Raw genomic sequence first — 18,260 nt, forward strand, 5'->3', positions numbered from 1 at the left:
CCACGTCTGAGGCTCTGGCATAAGCAGTCCAGACAGGTAACGGGGCCACCACCTGCCGCCCTCAACCCATCGGGGACGTTTCAGAGCGAGGGAACAACGTCCTTTCCTCGGCCTGGAAGAAGTGTACAATACGCAGGAGGGCCGTTTCTATAGATTCCGAAAAGAGCTCCTTCCTACTCCTAGCAGGGCCAAGCCTACCCGCGACCATGAATCCGACATCCTCGGCCAGTTCCCTGCTTCCCACCTGAGCGAGAGCTCCGCCCGCCTCAAAAGAGTGCCTCCTGCTTTAGACACCATTGGTGGGTCTTGATCCTTCAGGCGACGATAAACCCGGAACAGCAGCAGCAGCAGCAGCAGCAGCAAAACGCTTCACGGTTTCGCTCATAGCTCTCCAGCAGCAAGGACTGAAAACAGATTCCCGCCTCCGCCGCCCCCCCACCCGGAACCCAGGCGATGGAGGGGCTCCCCGCCCCCGCGAGCCACCGTTGCCAGGCGACCGAGACGACCCTTTCCCCACCCCAACCCCGGGACCTACGTCTACGACTCCGCTCGTCTTTCCCTCACCCATGGCGGAGGTGTTTTCCCGCGTCGCTTCCCCAGCCGAGAAACTCCGCAGGCCTCCTCCTCCGGCTCTGCCAACGCCGTTAACCCGGAAGTCGCCAGGCAGCGGGTTCCACGTCGACCGCCTTCCTCAGTCGCGCCTGCTGCGTCCCTCAAGGTAGCCGCTGACCCGGCGAGTAAGCGAGGCGCAGCTTTCTGATTAGACTGTTCGACAGGAGGTGGCAGGGGGAAAATGACTTCGCTACCGCCTCCCGTCGCTTAAAAAAAAATCGAGGCAGTGAACCACCAGAAAAATTAAAGAAAATGCAAATTGCTAACGAATGTGATTTGAAAAGGTACGTGACGAATCTACGGCTGCAGAACGACACTCTCGGTTCTACATTCTCTTCCGCGTTTGAGAGACTAGAAAAGGGGCGGGGCGAAGTGGAGAGTTCTTGCAGGCCTGCGCTCGAGGAGGCGGGGCTGATCTGAGCCGCTTCTCTAGCGGTGTGCGAATTAACCAGTGGTGACGAACGAAGATGCGCAGCGCTTGCGCCCCTAGAACCAAACTCTTGTGGGTTCTGAGCTGGTTACCTATTACATGATGAGGGCTGCAGGCATGAATCACAGTTGTTGGGTTCCTTTTAAGGTCTAGTGGAAGGAAGAGTGAAGTTTAAGATGACCCAGAGGTAGTACTGTTAATCTGTCGCAAAAAAAATAAATAAACAGGGATGTTGTGGCATTTTGAAGATTAACACATCTAGTCTAGCAGCTTCTTTGAGAGGCTAAAGCCTGCTTCTTCAGTGGATGGGAGCAAGCAGAAGCTACATGCTATCTTCTTGTATCTGCACAATATTTTTCAGGACAATGGATTTCCACTTCCTGCAGGTAAATGTGGTGCCTTCCCTGGTGATTCTGGAGAGTTTAGTCTGTTACAGCAATGATAAGAGTCTTGTGGACTAACCGATTTAATCCCAGTATAAGCAGCCATTCTGTAACAGCATGCTCCTGTGTGTAGGTGGGGGCCATAGTTCTCTCAATTACAGTAGATCTCTAGAACAGAAGGACCAGTTTCTCTGGAAGGAAATAGCAGCTTCAGATGATGGAATCTAAGGAGAAGTGGAAGTCCTAGAGTGTTGTATCCTCACTGCTGAGCTCCCTCCCCAAATTCAATCTTCCCCAAGCACTACCACCATATTCCTAAGAATTTCCCCAACTGGAGTTAGCAACTGTATTTGGCAAAGGAAGTCCCATTGAACAAAGTGGCTGCTATAAATATTAAAAGTACCAGCAGCAGTGCAGAAGAGATTGTATTTCAGCCTTAGCTACCAGTAGATGGAACAAAAACCATATAAGATGCCAAGCGTTATTCTGCACAGTAGTTTATAAACACTATTAATGTGGAGCAGAAAGGAATATGCACTGGCTGTGGCTCTCAGCCTGCCTTATAATTACAGGATTCTTGTTCTTTCCCACTGATGACCAGTTTCCATTTTGTTCTTCCAAGTATCTAGCATCAGGTGAAACCGAGACAGCAAAACATGGACTGCAGTGCCATTCTGCATCCCACATATCCCTTATACTTCTGCAACTTGCTGTTTCTTTACTGCTACAATAGCTACATATTTATTTGTACATAATGTGCAGGGAATGCGGTTTAATCTCACCTTCCTGTAAATCAGCAATAATAACACTCATTTGAGAAACCAAAGGCATCGGGCATTCATCATGACTCTTGAGTTTACACTAGAATCCTTTGCAAAAAATATTTCAAAACTGAAATGCTACTCCACTTGTAGTTTTGTTTTCAGATCAGTTAACTGGAATTACAGCTTCCACACTGTAATGCAGCTTCCACACTGCCTCCCAGGTAATTGGTTATGACAAATTAGAAGCTATCACTGGCTTAGTCCTAAAATGCCTATGGGGATTATCTCTAGGCTACGATGGCCTTTCAGAGTCACCAAGAGCATTCTCTAGTTTATTATCTATGTTTCAAGATCAAGTGTTGTTTAGAGGAAACTTGGCAAAGGCCATCTGAGTATCTTTTAGATGCAGTGCAAGGCTTTAATATTTGTTGGCTTTCACTGAACAGGGATGGGGTGATATGAAGGTCAGGTTGTAATATTTGTAAAGGTTTCAAACATATAAGCCAACTTTGGAATGGAGTAGTCCTTGAAATGTACATATACATAAAATTAAAAGCCATTGTCAGAGTAATTAATATTATCCCACATCATTTTCTAGTTTTGACAGTGTCTCATAACAAAAAACTCAAAAGCGTTGAAAAACGCTAAATATATGTCTCCCAAAGTCAACATTTAGAATAGTGACTGTCAATATGTACAATATTTAGTTGGGGTTGTCAAAGTGGCGAAAATGAGCTTAACTTTTGTCTGATTTCTGTTCAGCTATAGTACAAATCAGTCCAAACTTTACACAGTGTAAAAGTTGTTGCAAGTTTATCCCACTTCAGTAATAATTGTTTTATTTTTGTGCTGAAATACTATCATTAAAAAACTTTATTTTTCCCCTCCATAGTTAATAGGAGAAAACACAAAACCGAATGCAAAATTATTACAAAATAACAACCATAATTTAGAAAATGTCACTCCTACAAAATGCCGGTGCGGTCCCAATTCTTTGCTTATGAATGTCAGTGGCACAAACAAGAAGTTCTTTACGTCCTTGATATCCTTAGCAGACCACGGATGCGTCTAACAAGTGCTTGAATGAAAGTGTAGCGTGACCGAACCTTTGAATACAGGCCTTCGATGTCAAGGAGTTTCTTCTGAAGTGATTCCCCAAAACTGTTGGTGGCTTCAATCTGAAGCTGAGGGAAAGAAAGACAGGGGAAATGTAATTTGCCTATTTCAACAATCACTGTTCATGGTTCCAAGTCTAAAATTAACTGGGGTGGGGGGTTGCATTTGAGAAGCATTTACCAATTTACTAAAGCAGGTACAAGGTTAAAGAAGGCTGTTATTTCAACTCCAAACTGAATCATATCAATATACAGAAAAGGAGGTGGGTGAGGAAGGAAGAAGACATTCGTTCATTCTCCTTTCTTCTAACCATTTAACGGATGTAAAATATCGATCATGGAATGTGCCGCCACAGTTTTAGGAGTTATGCTGTATTTTCCTAGTGATGTATAACTTTTGCATTAATGGCACTGAGATACTGTTTCTTATTATTTAAAGACTCTTACCTGATCAATATCATGTTGGCTTACTCTACTCAACCCACTTCTAAAATCCAAGTTAGGATCTGAACTGAAGGAATCTTGAAAATAAAAGTGATAGCAGTTATTTATGTTCAAAACAAGCTTTCAAAAAGACAGTGAGTAACATCATTAAGTAACCTGGGATATCAGTGACAGCAGTTCTGTATCAACAGCTACTGCTCCACAGACAGACTTTTTATTCTTTTCCTATTCTGATCATCCACCCAAATATAACTGTGGAAGTTTGAACTTCGCAAATCCATCCTTCCAGTTAAAAACAGCCCATATGGGGGAAACCAGAAGTAGAGAGAAGGGATTTCTTTATCCCAGGCAAAACCCAAATTAGGTTCCTTTTGAATCAGCACCACCCCAGGCCCTAGTGCCTTTTTGGGTTGGAGCCCTGACCTGTCCATATAGGTGAAGCAGCAGTCAACTTGGTTTCAGCAGGTGGGATCAAGCAGGCTTCCATAATCCTAAACTAGCTGTGAGCACAAGTGCACACAGTCTGGGGCTGGACAGGGCAGGACAGGCCTTTGTAAATGCTCTCTCTTAGGCCAAGGAAGAATGGGCTCCAGGGGACCTTACAGCAGCTGGCTGAATGCCTCACCACTGGCTCCCTTTAGCCTATTGTGGGCTCTCTCTTTCCCTGCTCCCCAGGTCCCAGGCTACCTGACCCTGCTACTTCTGTCTCTATTGGACTGAAGGTATCAGCCCAGAACTTTTGCAATATTCAACAAGTAGTATGTTAAACAAATTTTGAGTCCAGTAGCACCTTTAAGACCAACAACGGTTTATTCAAGCACACTTCTTCAGATACACTGAGATGGAAGCTAACAGTTGTTATGTTGTTAAATTCACATATGACTCTATACTACAGTACTGCCGTGCTAATAACCACAAAATGTTTAAACCCAAGTAAAATTATTTTTGAAAATATATTATTACAATACACAATAAAGCAGGCTAAAAACACCCAGTGTTTTAGCCTAGACTAGCTTAACACAAGAATGCCATGGAGTTTCATAAATGTTACCTTGTATTTTTCTGCTCTTTGATGGAATTCTGGAGGCTAAAAGAGAATCTTGGGAATCAGCTGGGGTGCAATACAGCAGATAGTGCTCCAGGTGTCGCCAAAGAATAAAAAGGCATATTTCTATAATATCTGCAAACTTTAAGTAAAGGATAGCAGAAGGTTTACAGTAACTCTTTGGAGTTGTACTTCTCTCTTTGGAGATGGGTGTAGATGTGGAAAAAATATTGTGCACATATTGAATGTTGTGCATGTAGCCTCAGTGGACTTACTAGCAAATAACATTTTACATGTGCACACTCAAGAAATCCTCTGCTACTAACTACATTTAACATTGTTCAAGATTACTCAGGCAACAATCCTTAAGCACTTGCACAAACAGAAGCAGACCTCACAGTTGGTGTTTTTTCATGAATTTAATAGGGATATGCATTCGGTTCATCTGAACCGAATGAACCCCCGAAAATGGCCCATTCGGGCCCCTTTCGGGCTGCTGCGGGCCGATTCAGATTCTCTGATCTGAATTGGCCCCATTATATCCTATGGGCCATTGACTTCAATGGCCTATAGGATATAATGGGGCTGAAATTGACATATGGCTGGCGGAAAGATTCCCAAATGGGCTCTTACTGCCAAAATTGACATGTGGGAGTCTTTCTGCCCGCCGAAATTGATTCTGCCCGATTCTGTCAAAAAAAATTTTTTTTGGCACACCCCTACATGAATACCTTTAAAGCATATCTAGAAGACAAAGATGTACATTTTTTGTTTATGCTGTCTTATGCTGGCAATTATGTGTGTGAAAATAGTTAAGAATGTTTAACATCCAGCCTGATAAAGCTTTTATTGTGTTTTGGTAAGGCTTAATAAAATTTATTTCATGGCTTTTGCTACAGCTGCTCAACCAAAAAGTTAGAAAAACAATTACTAATGACCAAAACATTAAGAACCTTAGCAGTTTTGCATTAAATATGGTGCAAGAAACTTCATTTTTTTTAAAAAAAGGACTCTTCAACTGCACTTACTGCCCTCTTAAAGAAAAACTCCCTAGCAGTTTCAATATTTTTCAATATGAAACCTTTACATTAGTAAGGTAAACAGGGGAATTATGATTCTGACATTCCTTGTGATTCAAACCCAGAATTTGATTTATTTGAAGGGCTGTACTGCTGAGCAGTGGGTCAATGAAAATACAGCTCATCATTACCGGCATAAAACTATTCCATTATCTCTAAGCACCACAAATTAGTCAGATAAATGATTAGCATTTCCTGCAAAGTTCAAGAACAATTAAAGAAGCCCTGAAGGGAGTGAAGGGCAGGGGAACAAGACCATCTTTATACTGGATTTAATTATCAAGTTCTCAACTCTTATTGCCAAGACCATATGCAATTTTTCGCTGGTGTGTTTCAATTTAAAAAATCTCAGCATTCCTCAGTGCAGTTTTTTAAAAAATGTATAACCATAAAAGGATACAGCAACACAGTGAAAGCAACTTGGCTCGATTGTTTATTAGCTTCACCAAACGCCGTCTTGCCACAATATATTTTTGGGCAGTTGAAATTTTGTCTACTCCAGCAAGCAAAACCGACTGGCAGAGCTACAGGAAGACAAAAATACATGCAACTATTAGTTGCTTAATCACTGTAAAGCTTAATTACCATTAAGTGTAACAGTCTTGCAGAATTCCATTAACTTCCCCCTCTTCCCTGCCCCAAACATACTTATACATAAATAAGTCCCAAGCTAGAACAGGCTACAAACATACTTATACATAAATAAGTCCCAAGCTAGAACAGGCTACACCATTTAATTTACAATTCTGGATTGTTAATGTTATTTGTCTGATTGAAATGTTTTGCATTTCTGTTCAGAGCAACCAATATTTAACTAGCTTGATAACTCAGCAAATGATGATGAGAAAAATTCTAACTTATTCATCTGATTTTGTCTGGGAAAGTAAAAGCTTTTCCGTCTGTCCAGTCTCAGAATACACATCTCACAGTGGGCCTTATAAAAATTAGTAAATACTGTCGTGAACTTCAACATAGAATTGTGGCCACCAGGTTTTCCCCCCTCTTCAACTGCAATCCATCCCAACAGCACTAAAGGCAAACATATAAAGCCACTACAATAACTGAAGTACGCTTGTCTCCATACTGAAGATATACAAGAAGAAACAAGGTATTTACCTCTTTTATTTCATCTGGTGGTAGTTGCTCCACATTTTGCAGCTTGCTAACACTCTGACGGTGGCTATCATAGTAACTGAAGAAGTCATTAGCACTCTGTTTTAATAGATAGACAATTATGCCCAGGCCAGGCAGACGCCAATACTGGATTGCTGGAGCCTGTGTGTCTAAAGCAAATTACAATTCACATTAAAAAAATCTTCCCATGTTCCACAGAAACTCAGCTTTGTTGTACTAGATTTCTCCAACAGTTAACACAAGTGTAACCTTGAACAGAATTATGCCTCTCTAAATCCACTGAAATCAATGGTCTTAAAAGGGTACAACTCTGTTTAAGATTATTCTGTAGAGAACTGAATCTCTTGAACCTCACAAACAAGCAGTCATAGCTTTCAATTCCATTTTATTCTAGAATCAGTGCCAGCTTCTGGTCCTGGTCTTGGCCAACTCAACATACTTCTGTACTGTTTTAAATTGAGACATTTCTGTGGTTTTGTCATCATGCCACACCTGGAGATTTAGGATTATAGTACAACACAAACTTTGTTAAGAAAAAACATAAATGCCTATGCCTCCAAAGGTAAAATGTGCTACTCTGTTTTATTATGCAATCCCTTACTTGTGTGACACATTTCTGACAAATAAGGCTATGTATTGTGTGGAAAATGTACCTGTTCAAGATGAGGGCTTTTACCTGATAGGTCACTTCACTTGCCAACTACCATTCCAGCAGTTATGTGAACTGGCATTCAGCGGCTCTCATTGTTTTTAAAAGTATAACTATCAAAAAGAATACTTATCTGACTGTATGAATGCTTCCTTCACCCTTGGAAGCAACCAACATTATTATGTAAATAATATGCCCTTTGAAGGACAGCTTCAAAAGGTCACTAGATGGGTAGAATATACTTTGTACACATACAAAACAAAGTAGCTGTACTAGTTTTGCTACAACTTCTGACCACCACTAATCCTTTATCTATCAGACCTAAAGCAGCTTTTTGCAACATGATACAAATGTCATCTCAATGTATGAGAAAACTTGTGACAGTTTGTTAACTTCTTCGTCAACAGTTTCAGTCCAGCTTACAGAATATACCTCACACCAGAAAAACCACAAACCCACCTTGCCGAGGTCCGTCTCGATTGATGGACTCAGAAAGGCTGGGAGTGAACAGGCAAATGGTGTGCTCAAAAGCAGGGGCATTCTTTACCATAAGTGACTGACAGTACTGCATCACATTGGCACAAATCTGCAGGAGAAGAAACAGTGTGGGTTAACAGCGATCAAAGACAACCAGTGGATGATGTCATTTCTGTCATAACTGTTAGAATAATGACACAGAGAAAAGGCTATTTTGCAATTTTGGGAAAAGGATCCTCGGTTTTGTTACAAAGCAAGATCTCACCTGTTGCATAGCCAGCTCCATTTCATCCCTCTTATTCACTCTGTCTCCTTCTGCATGATCATCTTGTAACTTAAACTGACGAAGTCTATCTGAGCCACTAAACCGTGTCAGAAGGCCCAAGCACTGGCGCTGGTGGCAAAGGAAAGTAAATAAATTGGTGACTGTATTACCTGTCCATTACAGTGTCTCTGTTATTGCTGATAATTTATTTAAGGAGATAGTGTGCCACCCTTAAGAAGTAGCAGGATACTTCTAATGACTGTTATGATGTTGGCCTGAAATTCTTGTCTCCCCCATTCAGATTAATGATGCATACCTCAATTAAGTACACCTTTTATTGCCAAAAGATACCACACTGTATTTTATAAAAGTCCCAACAGTCCATACTTCGGCACTGACTCTTACACTTTTCTAAGTACACTGAGAAATCCCATTCAAACAAAGCATTATCATTCACAGAAAAATAGCAAACCCTCATATGAGGATGTTTAGCATCATGCCCCACGATCAGCAAATAATTCATAGGTGTTTTAGTCTCCAGTAATCCCATTACAGAGCTGCGGTGGCTCAAGTGGTTAAGATACTGAACTGCAGGCTGTGGAAGGTCAGTAGTTCAGCGGTTCAAGACCCAGGTGCCGCAAGACAGGGTGAGCTCCTGTCTCTAGTTCCAGCTCCTGCCAACCTAGCAGTTCGAAAGCAAGAAATTGCAAGTAGATAAATAGGTACCACTTCGGTGGGAAGGTAACAGCGTTCCGTGCGCCTTGGTGTGTAGTCATGCCGGCCACATGACCACGGAAACGTCTTCGGACAGCGCTGGCTCTTCGGCTTTGAAACGGAGATGAGCACCGCAACCCTAGAGTCGGATTCGACTGGCTTTCGAGCAAGGGAACCTTTACCTTTACCTTTACCAAATCCCATTACATACAAACACATGCTACATCCTGAACATCTCACAGATGCCAACAAAATCTTAAATTACAATTTAGTGTCTCTCTCTGATACCACTGCTTATTTTTAGAGATTTGCCTCAAATCTTAGTCTACAACTATTTTTTTGCGTGCCACTGATGGTTAAAATACTGGTGGGTGGCAAATACATTTTATAAATAGTACAGGGAACAGCTCTCCCATCAGATCATAATAAAAAAATTTAGGGGGAAAAGGTTTAATTCCAACTATTAAGCAGAAAGCAAATGCTGTAATTATAGCACTGTTTACCTGAAACCGTCCTATATGTCCTTGTAATTCAATCTGCATCCCTTCATTAATATCAATATCCAAGTCATCTAACACACCTAAAGAAAGAAGAATAGGCTCTTTATCACTTATTAAGCAAATAATTAATATGTATTGCAAACTAACCTACTCTGATAAAAACATTAAATCATGATCAATCATGGTCTATTTAAATCACAGATAAGTTATTTAGAGGACTTACATGCCACTTCTCCAGGAGAACTGCTCAAAGTGGCTACAGTAAGCAAAACTTGCATTCTGCAAGCATAAATACATGCCACTGGATAACCCCCCCCCCCCCCAATCACTTAAAATCTATGAAGAAAATTTTCTTATTTATTCATTAAACAAATAAGGGAAACTCGGCCAAGCATTTCTTTCTACCTGTGCTTTTGCTTCCTCTGTTTGGAATACTATTATTAAACAGACTAATTTGTCTCATGTTCCAAGGAAGACTGTTCAATCCTCATATTTATTCAGGATGCGCTGGACTTAGGGATACTATCAAACGTCTCATCCATGGAACTTTGAACCCAAAATCCCAAGTTCAATTCTGTTTGTTTGTTTATTTATTTATTTATTTTTAAACTTATATCCTGCCCTCCCCAGTGGGCTCAGGGCGGCTAACAGAGGCCAGATCATTAGTCTGGCCATAAATAAAAACATATAAAAACATAATAAAAACATCACAACTAAGACTAAAGTGCTCTATCCAGTTACTAGTGTCCTAGATCCAAGATGGTATCCCCACGACTCGAGCTGGTATCCTCAGCGTACATATCCAGTGGCGGTGGCCTTTCCGATGTAATTCCAAGTTCTTCCCAGGGCCCCGTCAATGCATCCATTCAGATGTCTTGATGGTGGTGGTATAGTAGGGCGGCGGCTCCTACTCAAAAGCCCCGGGAGCTCATTCCACCAGGTAGGAGCCGCCACTGAAAAAGCCCTAGCCCTGGTCCCAGCCAGTTTGACATCCTTGGGGCCTGGTATAACCAACAGATTTTGGGCCCCCGACTGAAGTGCTCTTGGGGGAACATGTGAGGTAAGGCGGTCCCTCAGATAGGCTGGACCCTGACCATAAAGGGCTTTATAGGTAAGAACCAGCACTTTGAAGCGGATCCGGTACGCTATCGGCAGCCAGTGCAGCGCTTTCAGCACAGGCTAAATATGGTCCCTCCTAGAGAGACCCATCAACAGCCTGGCTGTAGCATTCTGCACCAGCTGCAGCTTCCGGATCTGCGACAGAGGCAGCCCCATGTAGAGAGCGTTGCAGTAGTCTAGCCTCGAGGTGACCGTCGCATGGATTGTTCTCCCTTGTACAAATCAAACCTATGAGTCTGTAGTTTTCCACCATTTTCTGTTTTATGCTGAATTTCCCCCATCAAATATACATATTCTTCATATTGTTATTATGTTTCAATAAATCAATATTAAACAGTATGCCATAATTGAACTTCATACATCGTATATACATCATTATGGAAGGTGTAGATGTTCTGTTTTGAATGATGCCTGGAGCTTTCTATACAGATGGGGAATGGATTTTATATTATTATAGGTATAAATCAATATTATAGGTAACTGCCTGATTTTAATAATTATGCTGAAAGCTGTTCAATTTGCAGAGATTTCCTTAAAGCAGGATGGATCCGAGTTGTTTTCTTTGCAAAGATATGTATATTGTGTCCCTAGGAGAGATGGTTCTCAAGCATATTTTCTTCTTTCATCAACATCCCATGTGATTGAAGAAGTATTTTTCCTTTCATCCTTTCCCAAGCACAAGTTAGTTTTGCATATCATATTAGTGAAGGACAGAGATTAGGAAGCTAGAGGGCCTCTGCCCTACCACTGAGAAAAGCTTTCACGGGCAGATTTACATTTTCACTATATATTGTAGTTGACACCCTTTGGTATGCAATTTATGTTTTTACTTATGGCTCCTCTAGGTCTGGATGACCCCTCTACAAGTGTCACGAATCACAGCTCTTATCAAGTGTAAGTGCCAGAGGGGTCCTTGAATACTTCCAAGAGGAAATATTTTTGTCTCTTGTTATCAATTAATGTAACCGAACCCTAGAGTGGGGTACACCAATGAGGTTGTGTCAACACTTATGATGCCGAATTCACACAGGATAGACAGAGAGGTGGGGCTTCTGTGCAATGACCTAGTTGAATACTCAGGGCTCTCTGAGTTTCACTAGCTTTTGGAGCTTTTTAGTGGACTTTTTTGACCTTTCCGGATACACCGGATGGGTCAGGAGTCTCTCCAGTACCTCGGGTGTAGGAAACTGGCGGCAGAAGACTTTCATCTGAGCCCCCCGCCTGTGGCAACAGCGGGAGATGGTATCAGATTGTCTTGAAGCAGAAGCTCCAAAAGACCAGCCATGTTAGCATGACTGGCAAGTTGTAACAACCCCATATAAGGGCCTCCATACCTCGTCACTAACATCCTTGGCGAAGACTTAGTGAGTATTTTTGGCTTTTTTACAAACTTCAGACTTGGAAAAGAACATTTGACTGCCCCCAGAAGCAAAGGGAGCTGGAGGCTCCCGCGCTTGCGGCTTGGCAAAGTTTGGGGGAGTTCTTTACTTTTAAAATAGAGGGGCTATACTTTGCACTGAAATCTTCTATCTGCTAGCTGGGAAAAGTCTTCTACAGAGACTTATCTTAAGTGGCTGATTTGATTTATCGAAAGGAGGACAGCCTTGTGGATGTAAAATGGCGACCATGACTTTTCTACCTGTGTAGTTCACAGATTTGTGAAGGCTGCCTGTTCAGGAGCGCAATGGCCTTTTCAAATGCGATGGAAAAGGAAAATGCCTTTGGAAACATATTACAGCTGTCAGATGATGACTGGGAGGAATATTGGGATCTCTTTAAGTTACAATTAGAGATAAAGATCACGAACTCTGTCTGCCAGGCCCTGGAACAAGTCTTTGAAAGCGAGATCATGTTTCTTGAAGTGCAAGATGACCAAGCACAGATGACATCATATATTTTACAAAGCGAGGAGCGGCCGGAACTGTTTCAACACTTCACACTCAGAACAAGAGATTTATTCAGCTGTAATTTTGAAGATTCCTCAGTGACTTTGACATTGGCTGGATACAAGGCAGCCCTGGCCGAGTTGGTGAGACAGGACTTCATGTGCTATTTCATAAGCAAGACTAAAGAGGATGAGACCTTCAAAGATTGAAGGCATATAATACTAATGATTTTGGGGAGACATTTGCAGAGAAAACAAAAGAAACTTATATTTTATAAGTATTTGTAACAATATATCTTGACTGTTTGCATGTTTTAATTGATCAAGGAGATAAAGTGGAACTCTAATGTCTAAGAAATACTGGTTTATATACTATTTTTTCCTCTCCTTTTTCTTCTGAACTTATACATAATATATCTTGACTGTTTGCATGGCTTAACTGGTCAATGAGAGAAAGATTTATCCGAAATGGAACTCTAACTGCTAAGAAATACTTGTCTATATACTACTTATTTTTTCTTTGAACCTATACTGACATTTGAAAAATGATTGACTAAGCATATAATCTTGTTCCAATTGATTAGTGAAACAACAGGTTTGGGATATTTGTAATGCTCTAACTGAAGGTTGAGAAAAACTATAGGGCAGTTTGATTTTTAGAGTGGGCTTTGCAGAGAAAAAATAATATTAGATTACCTAGAGAGTAAGGTGAAAACATATTGGCACTGTAAAGCTAAGACAAATATAAAATACCATGCTTAAATTTGTAAGTATATGGGATTTTGAAAGCTAATATTGCTAAAAAGGTGAAGGAATATCTTAAAGGGACCAAACTGTTATACAAAAAAATGTGCCCAAATTAGAACTGTTAAACTGTTGAAATACCTGTTTCTTTCCCTTCCTATTTTTATGATTATAAAACCGATTAATAATAGTGTAGTATAGATAAAATTAAATATAGCAGATAGGATATAGAAAAATGAACTATATATTGGGAATAGAATTTTGATTAATAATATTTGTTGTGGAATATAAAGTTAAACAAGGGGGAAAAGGGAACTATGTATCTAAAGATGTTGTGAGTGAGACAATGTCTAGATATTTTAAAAATGTATTGCTCTTTTTTTTGGTTTTGTGTAATCCTTAAAAAAACCCAATAAACTTTGCGCATTTGGGCAAGTAAAAGAAAAAAAACCCACTTATGATGCCAATGTATCCATTAACCAATAATGATCTCTATGGATTGTAAACTTGTGTGATGTCATTTAGGATATAAAAGTATCTGCCCACTCTGCCATAAGGCAGACAGCAGCTTGGCATACAGGTGCTTTGGCACTACGTTCTATATATCCTATCACTGCAATAATAAACAATAAGTTAATCAAACTCATTGGATTCTGCCTGTGTGTCCTCTATTGGGCCCCCAGGGTCACACAGGGCACAGATTTGTGCATCATCATGAAAAAGGAACAAACAAATCTTCAATACCAGCAACTAAAATGAGTGGGCCAAAACCATTCACAAGAGCAACAGTCAAAACATAAAGAAACAAAAAAAGAGCCGATTTGTCCATTCCTAGTAATGTACCATATTTCAGCAGTCTATTTTTTTGGGAAGTGCCTCAGCAATTTCAATATCTCCTTCATAAAAAGTTAATACACAATCAGCTAAATGCAGATACAAAAATGCAGCAGTAAACATATTCAAAGCAACAGCTGCATAATTAAGTAAATGGGACTGATATTGCTTAGCACCTAAAAGATCTTAATGTAGGCTAGTAGGGCTAGGAGAACTTGCCTAAAGAGAGAATTTCACAACACTGCAGAAGACTCCTCTTTCCAGAATAAAGATCTTAAACTGAGGGACAAGTCTGAGCTTCAAGAATAGGTTACTACACAGGATTATACAATCTTGTGTCCTACAAGGAGGTTTTATGGCCTCTGCGTGCTGAGTTCTGTGGTTGGTGAAAGTTTCATATGCTTTTATGGTCCAGTAAAATAAATCTTACTGTTATGTACATAACGGCACACTTATGACCAGAACAAGAGAAGCTGTGGCATGCTTGCTTATAGGGGGAGACTGTTTTTCCTTTAAACCACCCTCTGTGTATATGAACTTGGTAGTTTTCTGCTGCCACCAGGAATTAAAAATTCCAATTCTCTCTCTTTTGGTAGTATGACCCAGGGTCTGGGCACTTCAGAGGACTATGTGGCCCTGAGGAAGGACTGTACTGATTTCTAGGATATGTTTAAACAAAAATTGATTTATTGAATAAAGAACAAAATAGGTTTCTGGTTATCTTGAATTGTTTCTGAAAAAAGGAACTTGTAAATATAACTGGTAAGGTGTCACACACAGTCTCTCAGACACCAAAATTCCACGCTGACAGGCTTATCTCTCTCATTTATGTAGCCACACTGGCTAAGCTCTTTGTCTTAGGCACACGAGATAAAACATTTGTCTAACCACTCAGTTTAGACACTACTTGATTCTTTGCCATATAGACCCTCTCACAAAACTTTTAGTCACACAGACTCTCTTCATAGCTCTTCCACACTTCACTTTCCAAAAACCCATACATCGAACTCTGTCATAAAACACACACACAGATTCCTCTCAGAACATCTCCTCCTCCCACACTCTCAGTCATCAGCCAATCAAATCACACTTGTCTCCCTCTATCACTCTTCTTACAGTACTGCAGTCACACTAAACATTTAAAGGAACACACACACCAAAACATGGAATCATTACAGAAGCTGTCAAATATCTTACCAGGCAGAGCAGCTTTGCTGATTATTCCAGTCAATAAGGCCAGTTCTTGAAAGGATCCTGCACTAACTTCCTGACACCGCAAAATTGCCTGGATTGTGTCTGAATGGGATATCAGAAACTGTAACACCTGTGTGACAGGAAAAAGCAGAACATACAGCATTACGTTTAAAATTCAACTAAGATTTTACAGTAGCGTATCAGAGTAGAAAGCAGGAAATAATGAGAGACAGAAAGAACAACCCAGCAGCCTGACATGGAAAGCAGCAACAATAGTACACAGCCAACATCAGTGGAAGTTCCTGCCTACTGACTTACCTGTCCTGCAGCTTGCATGTGCTGTGTCACACTAGATGTGAGAATCACCTGGCACAGCTGCAGAGCCGGCAGAAGAATCTGGCGATAACGCTCTACAGGGGCAGGATAGAAGACTGGAGATTCTCTCATTCCAAATATTCTGAGGGAGGCAGGGAAACACATCAAAAAGGGAAGAGTTGATTGGCAGCTTTAATGAAGCATGGAAACAACTTATTAAATGAATATACTTACGTTTATTAGTTTCTATGAGATAAGCTCAGTTATCAAACATGAATATACAGCATTCAATTTTACAATGAAAATTTACAGTCAAGAATAATACCGAAACGACGGACGGGAGGGCACAGCGCCTGCAGTCGCTAGAGAGCTGAGCTCCGAGCGACTGATCATTTCTTCGGACTTAAAGGGTCTCTGAACAATCAGAGACCACCCCACGCTCCAGGGAAGGAGTAGTGGGGGGCAGGGGGCTTGAGCTGAGGTCCCAGTGAGATGGCAACTCACTGGGAGACCTAATCAGCTCGCTCTGAAGCAATCCGGAGGAAGAAGTTCACTGTGGTGGGCAGAGCTGTTGCTGCCGTGATTCAAGAGGCTGACAAGCGGATTTTAAATTGAGCACAGAAACGTGAGTGAAAGAAACTGCTCTGTGTTCTCAAAGTAAAGACTGTCGTATTTGAAATCCCCAATAGACTGGGAAATCTCCCTAATTCTACTTAACTGGCCAGAACAGACGGGAGAAATTTCCAACTTGAGCTGTGTTTTGGCAAAGTAGAGGGGAACAGAATGGCTGGGGAAATATACCACCAAACTGCTAAGAGATGCGCAAGAGAAATTTAAAGAGAGATTTTAAAGAGAAGTGATGGCGTTTTGGGAGATAAACTGATATAAGATTTGTGGATGTATAAAGAGCTAGCAAGTCCTCACACTTTCTGCAATCTCATTTTTTTCCCTCCATCAGGAGGGGGGGAGGAGGCCCATTATAATTAGTGGGGTGAAATGGTAGAGCTGACCTGGAAATTTAATAAAGACTAAAAGTGCTTGCTATGTCCATAATTGACTATTGATGGTTTTAAAACTGAGGTACAACTTAATATTTTCTGCCATTACTTTCATGTTTCAGCTCAGAACCTCCAGTTGGTTGTGTCATCACAAATCTCTAGCAACATGTAATATCAGGCTTCTCTCATTGAAGGTTGCCTTCCTTGCCCCTATAACTTCTGCCCAGAGGACTAGTTAACTGTGTACTCACAGGACTGACTAGCTGCATCTTGTTTTTCATAGGGACAAACTTATTCTTCATCACAATGGTATCTTTGTGTTCAAGATCGTATCTACTTTTCACTTTTCTCTGGACATTGTTTTACCCATTTTTCCCTAACCCATCCTCAGAAGACCTCTTGCCTTGTTTGGGGACAGGAAGAATTTTTTTTATAAATAGTGTAAATTATCTGTCCATTACAGTGGTTTACAAAAAGCATGGTAAGTAAATTCTTAATGTTTCAGCAAATGGATATTCTCATTGTTTAAATTGTGTTATAAAGTGTGACATGTCAGTATGCCATCTATGATTAAAGCCCACTTTATAAAGATCATAACCACTTCTACAGCTTTTTTCACTGGTGTACCTACTTTGGACCTTTGCAAAGCTGCCACATGGTTGCAACCATCCACATCTTTAAAACATTGCTTTCTCAACACCAGAGCAAGAGGAGAGACATCTTTTCATCAAATGGTGCTCAGTGCGTTTTTTTTCCTGATTTCACCTCTTCCTGCCTTGAAGTAGGCCAGCTTGTGATTCTGCCCATGTCTGTGATGCACAAAAACTGTGAAGGTGAACATCAGGTTGCTTATTTGTAACTGGTGTTCTTCAACTGTTCATCTGTGTAGTCACACAAAATGCCTTCAGTGCAACAGGTATCTTTTCTCTGGCTATGGTAGGTTTGGAAGAACTGACTGAGCAGGAGTGCATGTCTCTGTCCACTTGGGCCATTAGTACATCACCTCAGTATCAGAAAAAAAATTAAGCTTAGCAATACTTGGAAATGGGTATTCTCACTATGTGACCTCTCAAAGTATTCTCGAGTATTCTCACTATGTGACTGCTCAGAGAACACTACTTACAGGTAAGCTGCCTCTTCCTATCCTTCTCTGACAATAACATTTTTTTTCTCCCAAATTGCAAAGATAATTTAGTGCTATCCTGACAAATTAATTGATATGCTGTTTTAATCCTTGGTTGGGGAATAATTAAATCTGTAAAACACTTATAAATGTCAGAAAAGAAATGGAAAGATGAATACATTTTACTGTATTTTTAAAATCCCCCTAAGGGGAGGTTTTTTATTGTTTTTTTCACAAAACTACAAACTATAACTGAAAATATGGGAAGGGAAACTACATCTAAGGAGAAAGAAAAGAAACCCACTAATAACTAAAACCCCAAGAGTGGGAGATCAATACATCATCTTATCTCAATGTTAATCTAAAATGCTAGTAATACATTGAACATAGTCGGTTATGCTAAGTTATTTATCTTTTAATTTTAATACAAATTTTGA

The 18,260-nt window shown here is 40.6% G+C and overlaps 2 protein-coding genes across 3 annotated transcripts in view; both read right to left on the reverse strand.

The window, feature by feature from the left end:
- The window catches only part of ARL1 (ADP ribosylation factor like GTPase 1), a 10,320-nt gene extending 9,445 nt beyond the window's left edge, over positions 1–875 (reverse strand). Inside the window, exon 1 of one of the 2 annotated variants that reach the window (XM_015421325.1) lies at positions 565–875. In XM_015421325.1, the coding sequence (XP_015276811.1) occupies positions 565–568 (4 nt within the window). In that variant the 5' untranslated portion in view covers positions 569–875. Of the gene's footprint in view, positions 1–535 lie in introns of both variants that reach the window. The other variant, XM_015421326.1, reaches the window with a different exon arrangement.
- Positions 876–2,987: 2,112 nt separating this feature from the next.
- Positions 2,988–18,260, reverse strand: part of NUP205 (nucleoporin 205kDa) — a 55,958-nt gene continuing 40,685 nt past the window's right edge. The window contains exons 34-43 of the mRNA XM_015421324.1: positions 15,706–15,844; positions 15,391–15,517; positions 9,615–9,691; positions 8,398–8,526; positions 8,115–8,241; positions 6,989–7,155; positions 6,273–6,396; positions 4,800–4,928; positions 3,752–3,825; positions 2,988–3,373 (exon numbers count right to left, since the gene is read on the reverse strand). Of these exons, the coding sequence (XP_015276810.1) occupies positions 3,221–3,373; positions 3,752–3,825; positions 4,800–4,928; positions 6,273–6,396; positions 6,989–7,155; positions 8,115–8,241; positions 8,398–8,526; positions 9,615–9,691; positions 15,391–15,517; positions 15,706–15,844 (1,246 nt within the window). The 3' untranslated portion in view covers positions 2,988–3,220. The remainder of the gene's footprint in view (positions 3,374–3,751; positions 3,826–4,799; positions 4,929–6,272; positions 6,397–6,988; positions 7,156–8,114; positions 8,242–8,397; positions 8,527–9,614; positions 9,692–15,390; positions 15,518–15,705; positions 15,845–18,260) is intronic.

The sequence above is a fragment of the Gekko japonicus genome, unplaced genomic scaffold (assembly GCF_001447785.1).
Source record: "Gekko japonicus isolate JY-2015 unplaced genomic scaffold, Gekko_japonicus_V1.1 scaffold443, whole genome shotgun sequence".
Taxonomy (NCBI): Eukaryota; Metazoa; Chordata; class Lepidosauria; order Squamata; family Gekkonidae; genus Gekko; species Gekko japonicus.